Source organism: Cervus canadensis, chromosome 31, assembly GCF_019320065.1.
Source record: "Cervus canadensis isolate Bull #8, Minnesota chromosome 31, ASM1932006v1, whole genome shotgun sequence".
NCBI classification, from domain to species: domain Eukaryota; kingdom Metazoa; phylum Chordata; class Mammalia; order Artiodactyla; family Cervidae; genus Cervus; species Cervus canadensis.
The window spans coordinates 7,185,022-7,205,307 of NC_057416.1; the positions used below are offsets into that span (position 1 = coordinate 7,185,022).

General features: G+C 36.3%; 1 protein-coding gene across 1 annotated transcript in view; it reads right to left on the bottom strand.

Moving 5' to 3' along the window:
* Positions 1-1,398: 1,398 nt before the first annotated feature.
* VEGFC (vascular endothelial growth factor C) overlaps positions 1,399-20,286 on the bottom strand; it is an 80,243-nt gene continuing 61,355 nt past the window's right edge. The window contains exons 4-7 of the mRNA XM_043453961.1: positions 12,939-13,090; positions 5,322-5,428; positions 4,702-5,035; positions 1,399-1,888 (exon numbers count right to left, since the gene is read on the bottom strand). Of these exons, the coding sequence (XP_043309896.1) occupies positions 1,774-1,888; positions 4,702-5,035; positions 5,322-5,428; positions 12,939-13,090 (708 nt within the window). The 3' untranslated portion in view covers positions 1,399-1,773. The remainder of the gene's footprint in view (positions 1,889-4,701; positions 5,036-5,321; positions 5,429-12,938; positions 13,091-20,286) is intronic.

Sequence of the window (20,286 nt, forward strand, 5' to 3'; positions counted from 1 at the left end):
CATCTTATGCACCAAGGGATGGTGGCTCCCTATCAGGTGAAAGGATGTTATTTATTGTGATTCCATATTTCCTTTCGGTAATGACCCCTGAATTTGTTCTCTTGGGGAAGTTTTGATAAAGCTATAGCTGTTGTCAAATTTACTTATATTTTACTTTTGTTTTACTATTATTATTAGTTTTGTTGCTGTTCTCAACTTTGAAAATTACCTAGATTTTAGCTTCTTCATAGACGTACAGAGCACATATTCTCTGCCTACAGTCTTCAGATCCATCTTTACTTAAAAAATATAATGATGATCCATAAGTATATAATAAGAGAATTTCAGAAGACTGCTTCTTCTTCCCAATAGATAAAAAAAGACTTGACTTTATGAACGAGATGTTAAAGTTGTCCAGAATATGTACCTGTAATTCAATAAACTTTGCATATAATAGTGTTTTAAAAGTCAGTATTGAAAATAGTGTTTCAATATATTTAGGACATCAACCTTCTAATAAAGTGTTATAAAAATAAATTATTTTGTAGCAAAAAATATAGATACTAATATTTTTACTGTACTGAGTAGTCACTTATACCATTTAAAATGTTTTTGTTATATTATATTTGCAAGTTTTAAGAGACTTATTTTTATGTTTACATAACTCTATAGATTCTTTTTTCTCCTTTCAGAACTACTTATTTTTATGTATTTGCTAGTAGCTATGTGGTTTTTTATATATGCCATGTCATACAAGCAAATAATCAATTCTCTGTCAACAAGCAAACCACTTATGTGGTTGTATTTATGTAGGCAAATATTTGTTCTCAGAAAAAAAATCTTAGTGTGTTGCCTTTAAAAAAAATGAAACAAGTACTGTGTGTGACTGGTGCTTTTTGACATATGAGCATTTAAATGTCACTTCCAATTTATACATGTTGGATAGAAGCACTTCAGCTTATAAAAAGTATTTAGCTAGTCAGAAGAAATTAAATATTTGGAAAAGATTATTTTTGAGTAAAATATTTTAAAGCCATTTTAATGTTAATACATACTGAGAACTATTATGTCAGGTTGAGTCTCAATGCTCCTGGGGCACTGAATAACTTTCAGTGATAATAACCATGCTAAACAGACTATCTAATAAGATGATATGTTTTCTATTGATTCATTTGGCTATAAATTCAAAAGTACCATGTGCTAAAACATTTATACTTATTAAATATATTGAGATTAAAAATAAAATGTAATAGCAACTGCTATCCATCTGAAACTTTCTTTTATAGGAGCATACTTTTTCTCAGCAATCATAATCTGATACCCAGAGGCAAAAAAAACAGGGAGGGCAGGGGGAGATGACTTTTCATGATATCAGGTTTTGCTGACAGCATAAGATGGTAACGGATTCAACTTATCAGCTTATAATACAGTTTTCATTTTATTTTAAACATATTTTGCATGATATAAAAATATTGATCACAGTGAGCTTTACCAGTTGTTATTGCTATAAAAATGAATGCAGAAACAATATTTTTAGTGGAAATAAATTATATAGTCATTATCTTTTTAAAAAACAATCACAAGAGAAAAACCTCAGCTGTTTGGTCATTGGCAGAAAACCAGTCTTTTAAAGAGGTCTTTTGCAGGTGAGCTCCAGTCCATTTCTGTAACATTCTCCACGTGGCTCAGGAAACTGACTTTTGTCTTTGTTACCCGGTCCACAGAGTCTCTGTGTTCATAGCTCTAGCATGGTTTCCCATGATAGAACGACGACGAACTAGAAAAGATACAATCTCAGTTCACATGTGGTCTTTTCCAATAGGAAGGGACACAGCGACATACTTCTTCACTAAATGAAAGTCCCTGTTCACAATGCTTCACTCGATTTGTACATGGTCGTCTGTAACAACTAGAGGAACAAAGAAGGACAGACTTCTGTTAAAGACCAAGAGATGAATTTGTTATGCTACAAATGCACTGTCGTGTTTTTCTAAGTTTCAGACTGGAACAAAGTTACTCACTTTATCATAAAACGGTTTATAAATTGCTAAAGTTTGTGCCTGGAATTTCCAAATTTAAGAGGGATGGAAAAAACTTAAAAAAAAAAAAAAGTCTTTCTTGCAGAAATAACAGATGGAAGAATGAGGTGTTGTTAGCATTCGTTCTTTTGAAGTGCTCTGTGCTTCGTAGATGAAAGTAACATAAAACAGAAATTTTGAAAGTGACTATTTACGGTCTGCTGATTTAGCGTGATCACATAAGCGTGGCAGAATTCTCACAATTCTCGGTCCCAGAATTCTGGGACTCGGTTGGAACCCAGACTTCAGGGTGATTAAACCCAGCCATTCTGCCAGGGCTGTGGTCCACAGGAGGGCCCCACCCTTGCTCTTGACTTGGGCTGGCAGCCGGTTGCTGCACAAGGGTGGCCAGCCTCCCTCGTCCACCTGGACTCCACGTGAAAACAGGGCGGGCCGGGAGAAGGGGCGGGCAGGGACAGTGTTCGCTGTGGGCAGCTTCCTCCCCCCACCCTCCATGTCCAGTTTCTAGTGGTGGTGAAAGGACAAATGACTCAGCGGTCAGTAACATCCACAGCCCTGTGGCTCCAGTGAACAGAACATCTTTGAAGGACTTTCTGAGGGATAAGTATACATAATGTGGCCATGGAGAAAAACGCAAGGCCACCTGGAAATCAGAAATGTACCACAGAAAAACTACAACTAGGATTTGGAAATATCATTTATTTTGCTCTTGAAAGCATATCTAGTTAAAATTTTATTTATTTACTTTCATTTCTAGATACAAATGCATTAGTATAGGGATACTGGTAATCCTTTACTAAAAAGATATGATTTTCAATAATCAATGAGAGTTGCTGACTAAGGTAATAAATCACAGAATAGTTACTCTGCCCACTACACTTTTAGAATAAATATGATGAGAAAGTGAGGAGTATGTATTTTTTCAAAATATCAAACTATCTTTTTTTTTGTTTCAGTATATGCATAAAATATGGAATTATATGCTTAGAAAAATGAACATGGAGAGAAATTCAGTGAATAGAAAGCCATTAAGAAACAATGTATGCTGTGAGGAGAAATACAATGATAGAATCCTTTTCTCTAAGTTAATGTAAGAATTGTGTAGAAAAATACAATAACTGGTGATTTTTATGTAAACAAAAATTTCAGGCTTTTCACTGTAAACTGGGTTCACTTGGATTCAGTATGCAAAATGGTTTAATGATCTTTAAAAAGATTTAGTATCTATATTTTTCTATAGTTTTGGTATATCCTTTTGGTAATTAGAATAGGATATGTAAGTAAAATTGCAATATCATTGCTAAAAAGTATTCTAAAGAGGAAACATGAGGATTCCTATAAGGTTTTCTGAAATGGTAATGGAAAAAGAGATCCCTAGATTCATGGAAGTCTCTTCATGCAGTAGCTAACATGTTAGTGTGGATGGATCATCAGAAAGATGAACTGAAACGGTAACACAAGCTCTTGAGAATCAAAAGAAGGACACTATTTACTGAAGACAAAAGTAACAATTAACATTCATATAGATACTATATTGTAAATAAGTGTTATCACCATCTGTAAAGAGCGGGTGGAAGAAGAGAACCCAGTGATGGTGACGGAGAGCAGGTGGAGAGCAGACTAAAAGGACAATCAGGGAAGCAGTGTTCTCTCGCCCAAACAGAAACTGCAGGAAGACCGGACTGTTTGTGAATCCCAGTGAAAAGGGCTATTGAAGCCTTAAGCACAGCTTAACCATGGAGTCCTCAGGGCATAACAGGATTACAGCTGGGTGAATAAAAGAGAGATGAAAGAGGTGAACAGTTAATGCACAATGACCTATCACGGAGTGACTCAGAAGACAAGGACAGAGCTTGTTGCTAAAGAAAGTTCAACACTGCAGTAAGATGCCAATACAGAAATGCGGGGACTTTTTTAAATTGGAGGGAGAGAACAACACAGTTGAGGACATTAAAGGCATGGAAGAGAAGGGGTGTGATTGGTGGAGCAATGCTGAAGCAAAGTGGGAGGCCGTGTCAAACTCTCAGAGCAGGCTTATTCTCGGATCAGAGGAAAAAGATCAGGGATTAACGCTGAAAGTTCGTGTCCAGGAGACTCTTTATTATTTTTTTTCTGTGATGAAGGAAGCCAAAGCAGGTTAACGGAATGCCTTGAGTAACCTTTAACAATGTGTTAATATATTTCTCTAATTCTCATTAAATACTTAGCTTCACTATTTTCATTTCTAGATACAATTCCACAGTAAACAGTATTATCCTACCCTCTGTGAACTTCGCACAACATTTTTTGCACTTAGAACAGCTGTCCAAAATTACATCTGAGTGCACTGTCATTTTTGGTGGGGGCAGATGTGCACTGCCTGGGTGTATGTTGAAGATGCTCCAGAAATGACCGTCCTATGCATTTATCATCTAACTCGTGTTGCGAGCTGCTCTGTTAGCCTCTGGGACAAGGACTTAGTACAGTCTGAGCTTGGATCTCATTTTGGTTTCCAAGGATCTCATCTTGCTTTTTCAGGAGCAAACAGTCTCCCAAAAATTTAGCACTGTTTACAAAATTCATCTTACAGAACTTAAATGGCCCCATTCTAACAAACCAGTATTTTGGCTGAGAAAATTGCTTTGGATTGAGAAAACTATTTCCAATGTAAGAGAAATTAATATTCTTTATGAAGGTTTCTTACCTGCATGTTTGATGCTGAAACTTCTTTCCTTTTAAGAAGCATTTCTGTGGATTTTCTGTACATTCACAGGCACATTTTCCAGGGTTTAAGGGCTGATTTCTTGGGCAGGTTCTTTTACATACGCATTGGCATGTGTTTTCATCAAATTCTCTGTTGGCCCCACATGAGTTGGGGAAAAGTTTGTTTTTACAGACACACTGGCATGAGTCTCTGTCTAGTTCCTTGTGGGGTCCACAGCTGGAAGCCCGAAGCCCCCCTCTGCAGACACATTGACAGGTCTCTTCATCCAGCTCCTTGTTGGGCCCGCAGATGTCATGGAATCCGTCTGCAGAGTCTAGACAAACACAGTCAGGACAGATTTACTATCCCTTACTTGGTTCTGGGTGTGGAGTGAAACAATGAAGAGCACTTAGAAGTGTCTTCCTTTGCACAGCTAGGTTCCTTTACAGAGAAGTTCAAAACAATACCAGAAGCAGAAAGTGAAGCAGAACGTGTCCTATTTTGTAGTGGCTGATTTCAAAGTTTGAGGATGAATATCATACATGCGATTTTAATATTAGGTATTTGTTAATCAACATAGAGACCCTTGGTGTTTAGTCTTAAAACATCATTTGGCTTACCATCTCCAGCACTGGGGGAGAAAATAAAATCCTGCTGAGCCAGGCATCTGCAGACGTGGTTATTCCAAATGTAATCTGTGGGGCAAGTCTTGTTTGCAGCCTGGCACCTGGGGAGAGACAGGTTAAACCAAAGAATAAGTGGCACGTGGAAGGGGTCATCTCTTTTCTTACCTGTGTATTACAGAATCATTGATGCTTTTGAAAAAGCATTAAGATGATATAAGAATACATAAAATGAAATGCAAACATCCCCTCTCAAACTGCTCCCACCCACAGGTGCTGTCCAATCTTAATGGTCTTATATCATTTCAAATTCCTCTTTTTAAGGCAAATACATTTATTTGTATGATCACGTACAGTTTTAGTTGATGCAAAAATGGGATAAAGCCTTTCATACCATTCTGAAATTTCCTTTTTCCATTAAACAATATATTATGGACATCTTTATATGTCATCTCATAAAATTTGCTCCATTATCTTTATTGGCTGCATAATAGTCCACAAGTGGGTATACTATTACTTATTGATCTCCTATTGGTAGCCACTGGATTTTCTTCCAGATTTTGGTGTTCTAAACAATCCTACAGGAAACATCCTTATACATGCACTTTACTGACTTATTTCTGAAGCACAAATGCCCATAACTGTAAAGGGTGCATTAACACAGAGTTCCCATTCTACACTCCCCAGAAAGGAATCAAAGATCATGGTTTTTACTGTTACCTGTAAACAGGTATTCCCTTTTTGACTTTCATCCATGCAGTTTCATCCTCAACTTCTCCCTCTTTGTCATCCCCCACATAGTCCCCAAGGCACATGCTTTCTTATAATTCTTAAAATATCTTTCCACACCCATTTCTACTGTCTTGGTTCCCACTCATGATTTATCGCTTGGATTTTTTCAGAAGCTCCCTCTCCACTTTTTCCAACTCCTGTTTTGCTTCTCTGATCCACCTACTATATTGCCACCAGGCTGTTCTTTCTTTCTATCTCCATAGCCTAGCACTACAGTGGTACCTAGAAGGCTCACAATAACTTTTCATTAAATGACCGAATGAAGCAGAGCATAGTGTATTATATGCGTCTTATACTATATATATATGTCTTTATTTGTACTCTGGTAAATGGGTTGCTTTAGTTGAGAAATTATATAATCCATTAAAAATATCCTACATTTCATAGCACAATGCTATGTACACAGAAGACTCAACATAAATACTCATGAGTGAATAAACACTGAGTAGAAAAATCTACTAGGCTATCACTTTTTAATCATAAATGGCTCCCTCCATTAAAACAGAGTGTCTATCATTAAAGGGACCCTAGAAATTCATGGAATTCAACCTGAAGGAAAATATAAGAGGAAATAATTGGAAAAAAGAGAATAATCTATGAAAACATCAATATAAATATTGATACTTAACCAATTCTGTTAGACATAATCTCTTCTACCTGTGGAATTTATGATATTTTTTGGTGCTGCTGATATTGAGACTTGAAATCTTTTTGTAAATACTAGAAATGCGGCACACGGTTGAGGAAAGCGTGGAGTTAAGAGAAAGAGACACTTGGCTTTTTATCTCTCTGGCACATTTTTATTAAGCTATTTAGCTTTGTATATGCTAATTAACATTTCCAAGACTCAATTTTTCCACTTGTAAAATGTTAGTAAAAATAGAAGTCAGTGTTTATTGAATGCTTACTGTATGCCAGGCACTGGGCTAATATTTAATACAAATACTGATTATAAACATCACTACACGTCTGTGAGGTAGATCTGTCATCATTATCATCATTGTTATTCTAGTATGCTATGCTTTTATAATCTTAGATTAACATGCAGTATAGTATCATGTTATTGAATAAATTGTGAGGATTTGATCATAAATGTTAGGCTATGTGAACATTTTAATTTATATTTAATTTTAAAAATGAGGAAAATCTGTCACAAAAGTTTACAGAACTTAGCAAAACTCAGAGAGCTAGTGACCAGAGAATGAATTTTCAAACCGGGAAGCCACCTGCAGGAAGCACCCTCTTCTTTGGTGTTGCCATCATGGCAGCTGCCTGGCGTCAGGAGTTACGAGCATGGGCCATGGGTGGCAGATACATGGCGCATGGTAACATTTAGTAAAATTAAAAAAATATCAGTGTAGCATGCATTGTCCTTTGAATGCTCAGAGGTTAGAGGCAGTCAAACTCATCTTTGTCCTCCTCTCACAGTATCCAGAAGAAACATTCTTTGTCCATTCCAGAGACTCCATAATTATGTTATGAATGACTCATTTTGCAAAAGATTCTTTTAATTAGTTACACTTGTTCATAAATAATGTAAAACAAATGATCTGCTACTTAGTTAACATCATAATAATGTAAATGTAACACCAAGCATTTAGGAAAGACAAGACTTGTCATCATGCTGGCAGTGGTGGATGGGAGAAAGGGTGGAGCAGAAATGGGACATTGTTGCATCTGAGCGAAATTTCAGTCTCTGTAGAAAGGAGTGCTGGGAAGCCCTCCCTGGAAGGAATCATATAATCTTGACTTAAAGTGTCATCAGAAAGGTTTGAAGACATCTACCACTAATTTCAAAATTATAGTTAATGAAAGGGTCTTTTTCACTTGGCATTAGAAAGACTCAATTTTACTGAGGAATAATTTGCCTACAATAAAATGCTCCTATTTTAAATTCATTGCCTTTTCCCAAATTTATACACCTGTGTAATTCTCACTAGGGTTTCCCCGGTGGCTCAGTGGCAAAGAATCTGCCTGCCAATGCAGGAGACATAGGAGACGTGGGTTTGATCCCTAGAAATATCCCCTGGAGAAAGAAATGGCAACCCGCTCCAGTATTCTTGCCTGGGAAATCCCATGGACAGGGGAGCCTGGCAGGCTGCATTCCGTGGGGTTGCAAAGAGTTGGACATGACTTAGCGACTAAGCAATGATATTCCTTCCTCTGAGTCTAGATTATATTCATTTTTTCTAGGGTTTCATGTAAAATGAATCATACAGTATGCATTCTTTTTAGTCTAGCTTCTTTCACTCAGCTGAATGCTTTTGAGATCCATTTATGTTGTTAAGTGCATCCACAGGTCATTCATTTTAGACTGCTCAGTAATATTCTACTATATGGATATAATGCAATTTGTTTGTGCATTCACCTTTCATTGATGTTAGTTTGTCCCCAGTTATTGGTTACAGAGCTCATATGAACATTTGTCTACATGTTATGATATGGAAATATGTTTATATTTCTCTTGGGTAAATACCTAGAAGAAGTTACCAATCATATTGTAAGTGTGTATTTAAGCTCATAAGCATCACCAATATATTTTACAAAGCAGTTGCACAATTTTACATTCTCATCTGTGACTCCCATTGTACTATATCAACTCAAACACTTGGTTTTCTCTGCCTTTTTATTTTAGCCATTGTGGTGGCGGTTCCTCTTAACTCTTGTTAACAAAGGTAATGATTTCAAAATATAGTTATGTATTCATCATATATCCATGATCACTGTGGTAGTTTTCCAATTAAACTGTGGGTCACAACTCATAATAGGTTGAGAACATTTAAAAAATAGAGAATAGGAAAAAAGTATATAAGTGCACCACATGTAATAAGGCATGCATTCATAATGAGAAAAATATCATCTGTAAGATGGTAAAAATTAGGTATTGAGGAGGAGGAAGCTTGGATCTGACAATGGTTCCTGACTCTCCAAAACCAATGAAGTCTCATTCCTTATTATTTAATTTCGATTAGGTTTTATTGGCTACCACACAAGCCTTGGCATGGGAAAAATAAAGTATATACAAAATGAGGCTATAAAAGTACAGTGAGTAAATGGCTGTAACTGAAACTCCTCTTGACCAACTGCCTTATCTCAGAGTCCACACTGATGCCTGTGGGTTGCCCTGTGGCTTTTGCTTCTGCTTGATCCCTTTTGTGTGAAACCTGAGCCTTGAGAATTAAACAGTTTACATTTTTAGTTAATCTACAAAAGTTAATCAAAACATTAGCATGTCAGAAAAATTGTTGACACCCTCTACATGAGTATCCAGTAACTATACAGGTTAATTATTGTTTTCTCACAGAAAGCAGAAGTTCAAGAGAGTTAATTTCTCTAAAACTTTTTAAAAAATTACTTTTAAAAATATTTTACTTTTGCTAGAAAATGATTATTTTAAATGTTTGAAGATTTTTATTTGTATTGTTATACATTTATATCAGTTGCTATTTTCCATATGTAATTTGATATATTACCATTTATAAGTAAATACATTTTATGTTTCCCAGCATGTAGTTATAAAGTTATATTCAGTATTAACAGATTTTACATTGTTATTTAACTTTTCACAATAAAATTTTTATTTTGTCCTTTTTAATCCTATACTGAATAAAAAATAAAGCTTTATATTTCCTCTTTAATGTATAAAGCCCAGACATATTTAAGATATATAAAGAGATGTAAATATGTCTGTGGCATTAAAATTTCATGGGGTAGGTGATTAGGAAAAAACATCTATTAAAGTACCCTTAAGGGATGATAATGAAAAAAAAAGGTTGAATAATAAAGGAAATAATTTAAAACAACACTTTGTTTCATTTTTATAGTTTTATATGGTTGCATAACTACATGTAAAGTAATATAGATATCTACTTTAAAATTATATATATATATACATACATATATAATGAATATCACAAATGTATATACATAGTTCAGTTTAGTTCAGTCTCAGTCATGTCTGACTCTTTGTGACCCCATGGCCTGCAGCACGCCAGGCCTCCCTGTCCATCACCAGCTCCCGGAGCTTGCTCAAACTCATGTCCATCTAGTCGGTGATGCCATATACATAGTTAGCTATCACTATACACATAGTTATGTGTGTACTGGCTTGGAATATAAAATACAATTCTTAGTTGTATGCAGTGAAACACACTGAAAAACACAGAGAGAAAGAAATGAATTCAACATGAATCTTCATGATGATAATAAATCTGCCCTTTAATGACTATCTCTCAGATGCTGGACACCATTCTCAGCACAGTAGAAGTATGCTGTATTTCCTTCAACCCTTTTTATATCTTTACATTTTTTTATAAGCAAACTGAGGTTCAGAGACATGAAATGCCCAATCTAAAATGCTAATCAGTGGGAGACCTCATTCAGCTCTGGCTTACCCCAAGACCCAAGATCTTTTTGCTCTTTTTGTCTCTTCTTGGCCTCGAACAGCATGCAGTGTGGAAGTAATGATGAAAACATGAGTAAAATACACAAATGCTATGAGATACATACAGATGAGTAAGTTATTTAGTAAGCATTTGTTGATGAGTGTAGTATATGTGTTTACAGTTCCCAAGTTTGGAGTGTGATTGTCTGCTTCATCAGTAAAATAAGGCTAACCCTACCACCAGCTTCATAGATGTTTTTGTGAGTATTAAGCGAGACAATGTCTGCCCGGACCTGAAGTAGGAATGGCTCAATGATTCTTAAGTGTTATGAGCTGGATATTATAGAACAGATAAACCTGCCTAAAATACTGTCACAATCCAGTTTCACATGCAACTTTTACAGAGTCCTAAAAATCTGTGCAAGGACAGAGTAAATATAGTCATTGCTGTGGGTATGCAAGAAGCAAAAGGTGCCTGTGATGTCTGGACAAGACAAGGGCAGGAGAAAGACCTCCACCTGAACTCTGAGGACTTTGGAAAGGCAGAAAAGAAAGGAAATTTATTTTAAGCCAGGCAAGAATAGAAACAAGATACAGAGCAGGAAATGAGCTTGGTCTTCAGGGAATCAGAATTTGTGAAACACAGACTTGGAGAAGAATGGGAAGCAAAACAAGAAAGGAAGGCTGATGCCAGATGATAGAGGTGGAAAATCGGTGTCCAGTTCTTTGAGAAGTTGAAAGTCACTGAAGGTTTCTGGTCAGGTGAATGAAATGATGCCTTTTAAAGCTTACTTGTGACATCATATAGGAACTGGAGACATAGTTGGTACAAGAAAGACAGTATTGAAACCACTGCGTTAAATCCGAAATCCACGCAGAATGACGTGGATGGGGGATGGCAATGATGGAAGTGAAATGGTCAGTTTAGGCTGGAGTAGCTGTCTCCCCTCTCCCCCAAAATTATCAAGAGCATTTGGGTATGATACAAGGAAAGGAAGTAATTAGTGACAACTGTGTGATTTCAAGGCCTCAAAGAAGGTGAAAGATCATTACTATGAATAATGTAGAGGTAAATAAACAGACTTAATAAATCTTTGGTTCTATACCTATTACATCTAATATGATTATAAATAAACACAGTTATATAAAAGGGTGGCACCAGTGGTAAGAACCCTCCTGCCAGTGCAGGAGATGTGAGATGTGGGTTCAATACTTGGGTGGGGAAGATCCCCTGAGGAGGAAACGGCAACCCACTCTAGTAGTCTTGCCTGGAGAATCCCATGGACAGAGGGGTCTGGTGGGCTACAGTCCATGGGGTTGCAGAGTCAGACAGGACTAAAGTGACTTAGCATGCATGCATGCATATAAAAAGGATTTTGATAAAATATTAATTATAACTCAGCAAAATGCTCAGATCTTGCATGTAATTCTGGAAACCATCAGCACAGAGATAATGACTGAAGTGCTTAGATTAGATGACTTGCCAAGGGATACAAGTGACCAGAATTCCCAGGACTGCGTGAAGAAACCTCTCTACAACTTCAGGGAACCATTGTCTGCACTTGCATCAGCGTTAATTTATTCACAGATGCCTGTAAGACCTTTTCCTTTCTGTCTGTCAAAGTAGGCTACCCAAGAGTTTTACCTAAAGTGTCTCTGGGAAGGTAAGGACTCCCACCTCTCATGCTAAGTAAAGCGGCGCAAAGAGAAGCAACAGGGGAAACTGCCATTAGCACAGCATGCTTATGGTCAAGTCCCCAGTGGCAATGCTTAACGATTCATTGTAAACTGTTCACAGAGTCAATCCATTATGCTCTATCCAGGATCGTTATGAGATCTAATGAAGCATATGGTGCCGTATATGTTAAACCATAAAACCAACTAAAAAACAGGATGGGAAATAATGTTGAATAACAAATGATTCTTTGAGAGTGAATATGAAATAATATTAAGAAAAATTATTAAAGGTATTAATATTTCAATATTCAATCTTTGCTGAAATAAAAATTATGAATTGATATGTTGAGAAAACTAATTGAGATGGAAGAAAGGCAACTGAATGCCATAAAAGATATAAAATAATATATTCACTGTTACTTTTTGATTTGGGCCAAAAATCTTAAGACTCAAATGTTTTTAGTTTTAACATCCATCTATGAATTTGCACACCTGATTGTATGAGTGTTAAATGTTGGTGGCATGTGTGTCTTTCCACAGAAAAACTTACTTTATATGGTAACCTATTTTGTCTATAACATAGGTTTTTGTGTTTCAGTTTAATTTTATGTTCACGGTGCATTTTCAAATTTGTCTTCTGTTTTATTTGATAGAGAAATATAGCACATTTCACAAAAATTCTTTTAATCAACTGTGTTTACTTGGAAATAATTTTATGTTAGTAGAGGACGCAGAAAAAAGCAGATCAAAGTCATACTCACTGTGGTAGTGCTGCTGGCAGGGAGCGTCTAATAATTGAATGGACTTGTCTGTAAACATCCAGCTTAGACATGCATCGGCAGGAGGTGTGATTGGCAAAACTGATTGTTACTGGTTTGGGGCCTTGAGAGAGAGGCACTGTAATTTCAAACAACTACAAAGAAGAGACAAAAAGAAGAAAAATTAAATAGATACTATAAAGCATTTCTGTGGTAAAAGCTGGAGCCCAAAAAGAGTGAGCTTAACTCTTTGTGATTAGGGAGTGCCACCTAATGTATGCAGGATGCTAAAGTTTTTTATGATTACAAGTAAAAACTGTCTTGTGTCGAATCAATATCCTTTATCAGAACAGTAAACAGTCCATGTGCTTATCTCACGCCACTATTATTAAGCATATCAGAATTTTGATAACCAACTAATGACTACAGAGATGTAACAGACACACCAATGTGTTCAAGGAAGAAAGGATTGTCTCAGTCTTCTATTATTCCAGGGGGTTAAGAAATGGCACAGATATAAATATCTTTGTGATGTAAGAGCAAAGCTATTGGCCACAAAACCTGGAATTGTTCGGTTAAGTCTTATTTTCTATAACCTGGGTATACACACATAAAATACCTAGATGTAAAATTGATTTTCATTCCAAGTGAAAATCCAACTTCAAAGTAGCTTTACATTTTCTGATATATCTTATGAATTTATTATGTTTAAAAGGAAGGTACATTCATTAATAGATAAAGCATCATTTCTGCTGTTTTGACAAAAGCATTATGAAAATACAAGTGTAGAATAGGGTAGGACATCATACATGAGGGTGGATTAGAGTACCAAATTTTGTTTAAAATCTTATTCTGAATGCCTTATTAATGGAGAAGTTCAGTTTTTCTCTTCCTTCCACAAAAACAATGTTTTAAGTTGAGTATACAAGTAAATTAGTGATTAAGTAAAACTAAGGATTTAAATCCCAAAGTTTCTTAAAATCCAAATTATGATCACTAATAATGGTAAAAGCAAAATCCTGGGCATTACCTGCTTGAAAATATCAGTTCATAGTAATTTAACTATAGTTACACCACATGTTATTTGGTATCTTTATGGACGTTTGAGTAGTGCTAAAAAAGACAACACACTCTAGAGGCTTGTGAATCCATCATCTTTTGCTGTAATTTCATGGCAACCAGTAAAGATCATGGCAAATATTTAGGGAATAGAATTAGTTGTCCATTTTGTTCATGCCTAGAGAGAGATTTATTGAAATGAAGTTTGAAGGATGAAATACGGAAATACCTAAATAATAAATGTACACTTTCTTCACTTGAAATGTACTTATTATATATTCATGTAAAACTTCAGCTACTTTCTTAGCATCAGCGCCTTGGCACAGGCTCACATCCAGAGAGGGCACTTTATCAGCAACCACACTTATAAGTTGTGTGATCTTGGAAAAGTCACTTAAGCTTCTTAAAACTGAATATTTCTTTTAAAATCAGTCAATTCAGGACAACATTTCACCCATTAATTTATGGGACTGTTTTAAAAATTATATAAACTCATGTATAAGATTGTGATTTGTATTTTGATTGCTCTGTAGATGTGAGTTATTTGCATACATTCTCAAGAATTTAGATATTTTCCAGAGTACTTTACTCTGCACAGATAATCTCAACATACGATCTCAACTTATCCCAGTATTATAATTTTGACCAGTTTCCTCTCTAAAAAGACATTTGTTTATGCAGTCTGGAGGAAACCTTTTTTTAGGTAAAATACCACATTGGCAGAAATCTTTTGCACTATGCTTAATTATTTTAAGAGAAGATAATTCTGTACTATCTATATATACTATAGTTTTTCTACTTCTTATAACATCTCTGGACCCTACATTAGGAACCAGCATTACAGAAAAAATATAAAGTGGTTTAGAAAATAAGCATTTTCTAAACTCATTTAATTTTACTTAATTTTTATATTTACAAATTAATTAAACCCTGTCATAGTGGAAATGATAGGAAGATGTATAGGTCAGCTCACAAAAACCTAAGAATTTATGTCTAATTCTTCTGTACTCAGATATATGTACCCAGAGCTTAGGAGAGCCACTTAAAGGCCATTGGTATTAAGACTGGAATTAAAGTCTTGGACACTGATGACATTACTTGGTGAGATCATTCTGAATGAAAACAGAACATGTCTAATAATAGAAACCTGGGCAACAGGGAACATGTAAAAGATGAATAAAGATACATGAACTAGTAAACATGCCTGGGAAAAATTATGACCTGACGTGGAGAACCAGAAGGGGGTACTGTTGAGTGGAGGGAAGTAAAAGAAAGAGAGGGGACTGTGTGTGTGAGGGTCAAACGTCCTCAAGTGTGATAAGGACTGAGCGGAGATAACTGGGTACCAAGGCAGCTCTGCGGGCTTTAGCGGGCAGGGGTCAAAAGGCAGGAGCAGGTGGGGATGGAGAAACAATAAAGGTTGCCTCATATGATTGGGGAGGGAGGGATAAGACATTTCAGACCACAAGGGCATTTCTGCTTAGAAAATGCATATAAAAAACACTGCAAGATCTGGCCTTATCTCAAGTGACACAAGGCAGAACAAGGCCTGATAGTGAAGGATAAGGCAACATTTGAGATAACAGCTATTGCAGAAGAGTGAATGATGGTTTCCCAACCCCAGACCTCAGCCGCATCCTTCCTCCATTCAATGATTGTTGCAAAACCAGGTTCCACCCTGGCATGACCTCCAAAGGGGAGAGAGCATTATGAGTGATCACATACAGACTTCAGCCATTCCTGGAAGGATAATATCCACAATCAGGATCCACCCCAAAGCACCAGGTGTGTACCAGGGAACATAAGACTGTTCTAGTGAGACAGAGATCAGTAAAATGCACATTGAGAAGCATCTTCCCAGTGAAGTAAGCCTGGCCCTATACTTTCAGAGGGTGGAAGGGATTCTGGTTGGTGAATAAACTAGCTATAAGGATAAAAGGATAGGTGAAGGGGCACTAAAAAAAAAGTCACTACAAAGAACTGTGTATTTCCTGTAAATTAAAATTTTTCATAAGCATTAGAACTGTGGAGGAGTTTAGGAGAAGAAATTATTTATAATTAAGGAAAATAAAAATTTAGTTATTGAGGTTATAGGAATGTTTCTTGTTTGGGTCTGCGTAGGTAATTGGCCAGTTGAATTAAGTTAATTTTATCAAAAGGAAGAAATAGGCTGAAAATTAAAGTAAAACACCTTTTCTTCTCTTGAAACACATTTTTCACCTCCAAATGTTGACCTGAGAGTTTTCAGGCGGTTTCCTTAATTCTCTACTTGACTGTGCCAGTGTGGAAAAAATTTAAGGGCCCGGAGAAGGATGGCTTTGACCAATATAAAAAGGAGAAAGATTTTTTGACAAGTAGTTGTATGCATCCGACACCTTTAGATAAACCAGAAACATTCACTGAGATGTCCTGTAGGTGTGGGCATTAAGGAGTACTTGTACCTATGCCAGCTGAAGGTAACGGTTTCATCAATCCATGACCGAAGATCACAGTTAAGCAAAGCTAACAATAAGAGAGAATTTGGAAAATAAATCTCTGTGTATGTATAATGAGATTAAGTTAGAATTATGAACATACCAAATAATTTACCGCAAATGCTGTTGGTAAACAAGAACCTGCAGTTTCATCCCTTTATGGAATCTCTGCCTGCTATTTATATAACGGCTGAAACCAACACTGACTATCATTTTCTTTCAAAGGAGTTAAGGTGTAGCCAAACACATTAGTGTTTGAAACAATAGACTCTTTATACTTTAATACAATAAAAATCTTTGTACTATCGTCAGATTGTTGTGCGCTTTAATATGTGCACAACAGTACTTTCTATTTTAAATTTAAACTCAGAGTGCAAAGTTTATGCACTATGTTCAGTTTTAGCTAATAATTCTATGAATATACATGTACCTAGTAAATACTAATTGATGATGATAATTATAACTTGGTATTTTGAATATGAGTTTCCCAAAATAGTTTGATGTCATATAGTGAATTGTTCTTGAATGATGGATGTTTAGCTTGTATATAATTTAGCATCTAAATAAAAATAAAACTCACCATGGGGATTGATGCTATACTATCAGTATATGCCTTTCATTAAGAGTCACTGGTTTGAATCCTCTATGACCCACCTCCCAGAATATTGGAAATAAAAGCAAAAATAAACAAATGGGACCTAATGAAACTTAAAAGCTTTTGCACAACAAAGGAAACTATAAGCAAGGTGAAAAGACAGCCCTCAGATTGGGAGAATATAATAGCAAACAAAGCAACAGACAAAGGATTAATCTCAAAAATATACAAGCAACTCCTGCAGCTCAATTCCAGAAAAATAAATGACCCAATCAAAAAATGGGCCAAAGAACTAATCAGACATTTCTCCAAAGAAGACATACAGATGGCTAACAAACACATGAAAAGATGCTCAACATCACTCATTATTAGAGAAATGCAAATCAAAACCACAATGAGGTACCATTACACGCCAGTCAGGATGGCTGCTATCCAAAAGTCTACAAGCAATAAATGCTGGAGAGGGTGTGGAGAAAAGGGAACCCTCTTACACTGTTGGTGGGAATGCAAGCTAGTACAGCCGCTATGGAGAACAGTGTGGAGATTTCTTAAAAAACTGGAAATAGAACTGCCATATGACCCAGCAATCCCACTTCTGGGCATACACACTGAGGAAACCAGATCTGAAAGAGACACGTGCACCCCAATGTTCATCGCAGCACTGTTTATAATAGCCAGGACATGGAAGCAACCTAGATGCCCATCAGCAGATGAATGGATAAGGAAGCTGTGGTACATATACACCATGGAATATTACTCAGCCGTTAAAAAGAATTCATTTGAATCAGTTCTAATGAGATGGATGAAACTGGAGCCCATTATACAGAGTGAAGTAAGCCAGAAAGATAAAGACCAGTACAGTATACTAACACATATATATGGAATTTAGAAAGATGGTAACGATAAACCTATATGCAAAACAGAAAAAGAGACACAGATGTACAGAACAGACTTTTGGACTCTGTGGGAGAAGGCGAGGGTGGAATGTTTCGAGAGAACAGCATCGAAACATGTATATTATCAAGGGTGAAACAGATCACCAGCCCAGGTGGGATGCATGAGACAAGTGCTCGGGCCTGGTGCACTGGGAAGACCCAGAGGAATTGGGTGGAGAGGGAGGTGGGAGGGGGGGATCAGGATGGGGAATACACGTAAATCCATGGCTGATTCATGTCAATGTATGACAAAAACCACTACAATATTGTAAAGTAATTAGCCTCCAACTAATAAAAATAAATGAAAAAAAAAAGTCACTGGTTTGAGAAGATCAAAAGAATTTACATAAAGATGGCATTTACACATGGATGGAAATTGAAAAAATTTTTTGATTGTGTATTCAGTAAAACTGTAATAAACAAGAGGAAATGACAAACATTTCCAACTGAGAGGTCCTCATTTGCTATCAACTGGAATTCTTTAATAAGAATATTTAACGGTCCATTCCCACCAACAAGAATGGACTTCAAATAAAGCTTGAAACAATAGGTTGTTTACCCCAGGGTAGCAACAGTTGTAAAGCAACAATTCCTATTTCTACTTCTCTTGCAGGCTATGTAAGAAAAAGGTATAGGATTTCCTTTCTTGAGAAGATCCTGGATTACAGGTTAGTACCAAATTCTAAAGAATGTTTGAATATTTGGCTACAAATATGACACACACACAAAATGCCTTCCTTTACAACATTCTTTTATCTCAAAATATGACCAGTTTCTCTTCAGAGACTAGTATCTCACTAACGTATTTAATTTAAATATTCCAACTTTGAGCCTGTTAATTAAGTGCAGATACAATGTGTAGTCCCAGAAAGCATGGCTAATAACTGCAGAGAAAGAAAGTAAAGTCACTCAGTCACGTCCAACTCTTTGTGACCCCATGAACTGTAGCCCACCAGGCTCCTCCATCCATGGGATTTTCCAGACAAGAGTACTGGAGTGGGTTGCCATTTCCTTCTCCAGGGGATCTTCCTGACCCAGGGATCGAACCTGGGTCTCCCGCATTGTAGGCAGACGCTTTACCACCTGAGCCACCAATACGGCTTAAAGACTAATAACTGCAAAATCCAATAGAAAAACTACACAACATTTAAACAAATCATCCTCCAAATGGGAAAGAGGAAGACTGAGGGTTTATTTTTAACCTTTCAACTGAGTATATTAACCATATGGCCAGGTATCAAGAGGTTATGGAACTTAAGCTAGGTCTGGGAAAACAGCAGGTCCTTATTAGGACATCTGACACTGAATTCATTTTACATGTTTTTATACATAAAATGTCCATACAGTAATACAGTTAAAATAAAAATGCCAATTCAGGAGTTTTAGAATTACTGAATAAAACTTGTGGACATGATCAGTACCTCAAGTTGGAAAAAAGTGTTATGTCTAACGGATGCATTAATTTTCTTCTGAAGGCAAATGGTATTCTTAAAGAAACTTCTGATAACTGGTATTATTGGTTTAGAGTTCTTTTCCCACATCTGGATAAAACCTGACTTCCAACAACTGTTCTTGCCAAATACTACTTAGCTAAAGATTCAAAACAAATTGCGTTCCACTTGTTAAATACATATGAATGTAATAAATAATCCTTCAGACTGCTAGTGTTCTGTTTAATTAATGGAAGAACTATCCCTGTCAGCAGTGCAAAATAATCCTTCTAAGTTTCACTCCACTGCTGCAGTTTACTTAGAATTAAGCGCCTTTTGCAGTGAAAGACAATTTTAGGAAACATTTACTTTAACTCCAACATATCTGTAGCAGCTTTGCTAATCTATATGCTTAACTTCTTTATAAAAACAAAAAAAAAGAATGACTGTTTCTTTTTAAGATGGCAATATGGAATTTTAAATAATGTGGCTCTTGTACATGAGAATGAGGGAAGGAAGTTTAGCGCCCAGACTGAGCTTCTGTAGGCACGAATGAACACGCGTTGTTTCTTTGGTTCTAACTCCGAGATGTCCACAGGAAACCCATGGATTTAGAAATTCTTTTTTCATTCCTATCTTCAGTGAAGCTGCTTAATGACAATACCAACATTTAAATAACTTTTTATCCAAATGTCGGCTCGAAAGCAGATGCCTTTTGCTTCTGCTTTTGCCATCAAATAATTTACATTCCACAAAATCTGCTTTCTACTTTTTGGTTACGTGTCTTAAACATACAACTTCTCATGAGAAAATACACTTGAAGCATATGCTTAGGAGCGAGGTCAAGAGGACATCCGA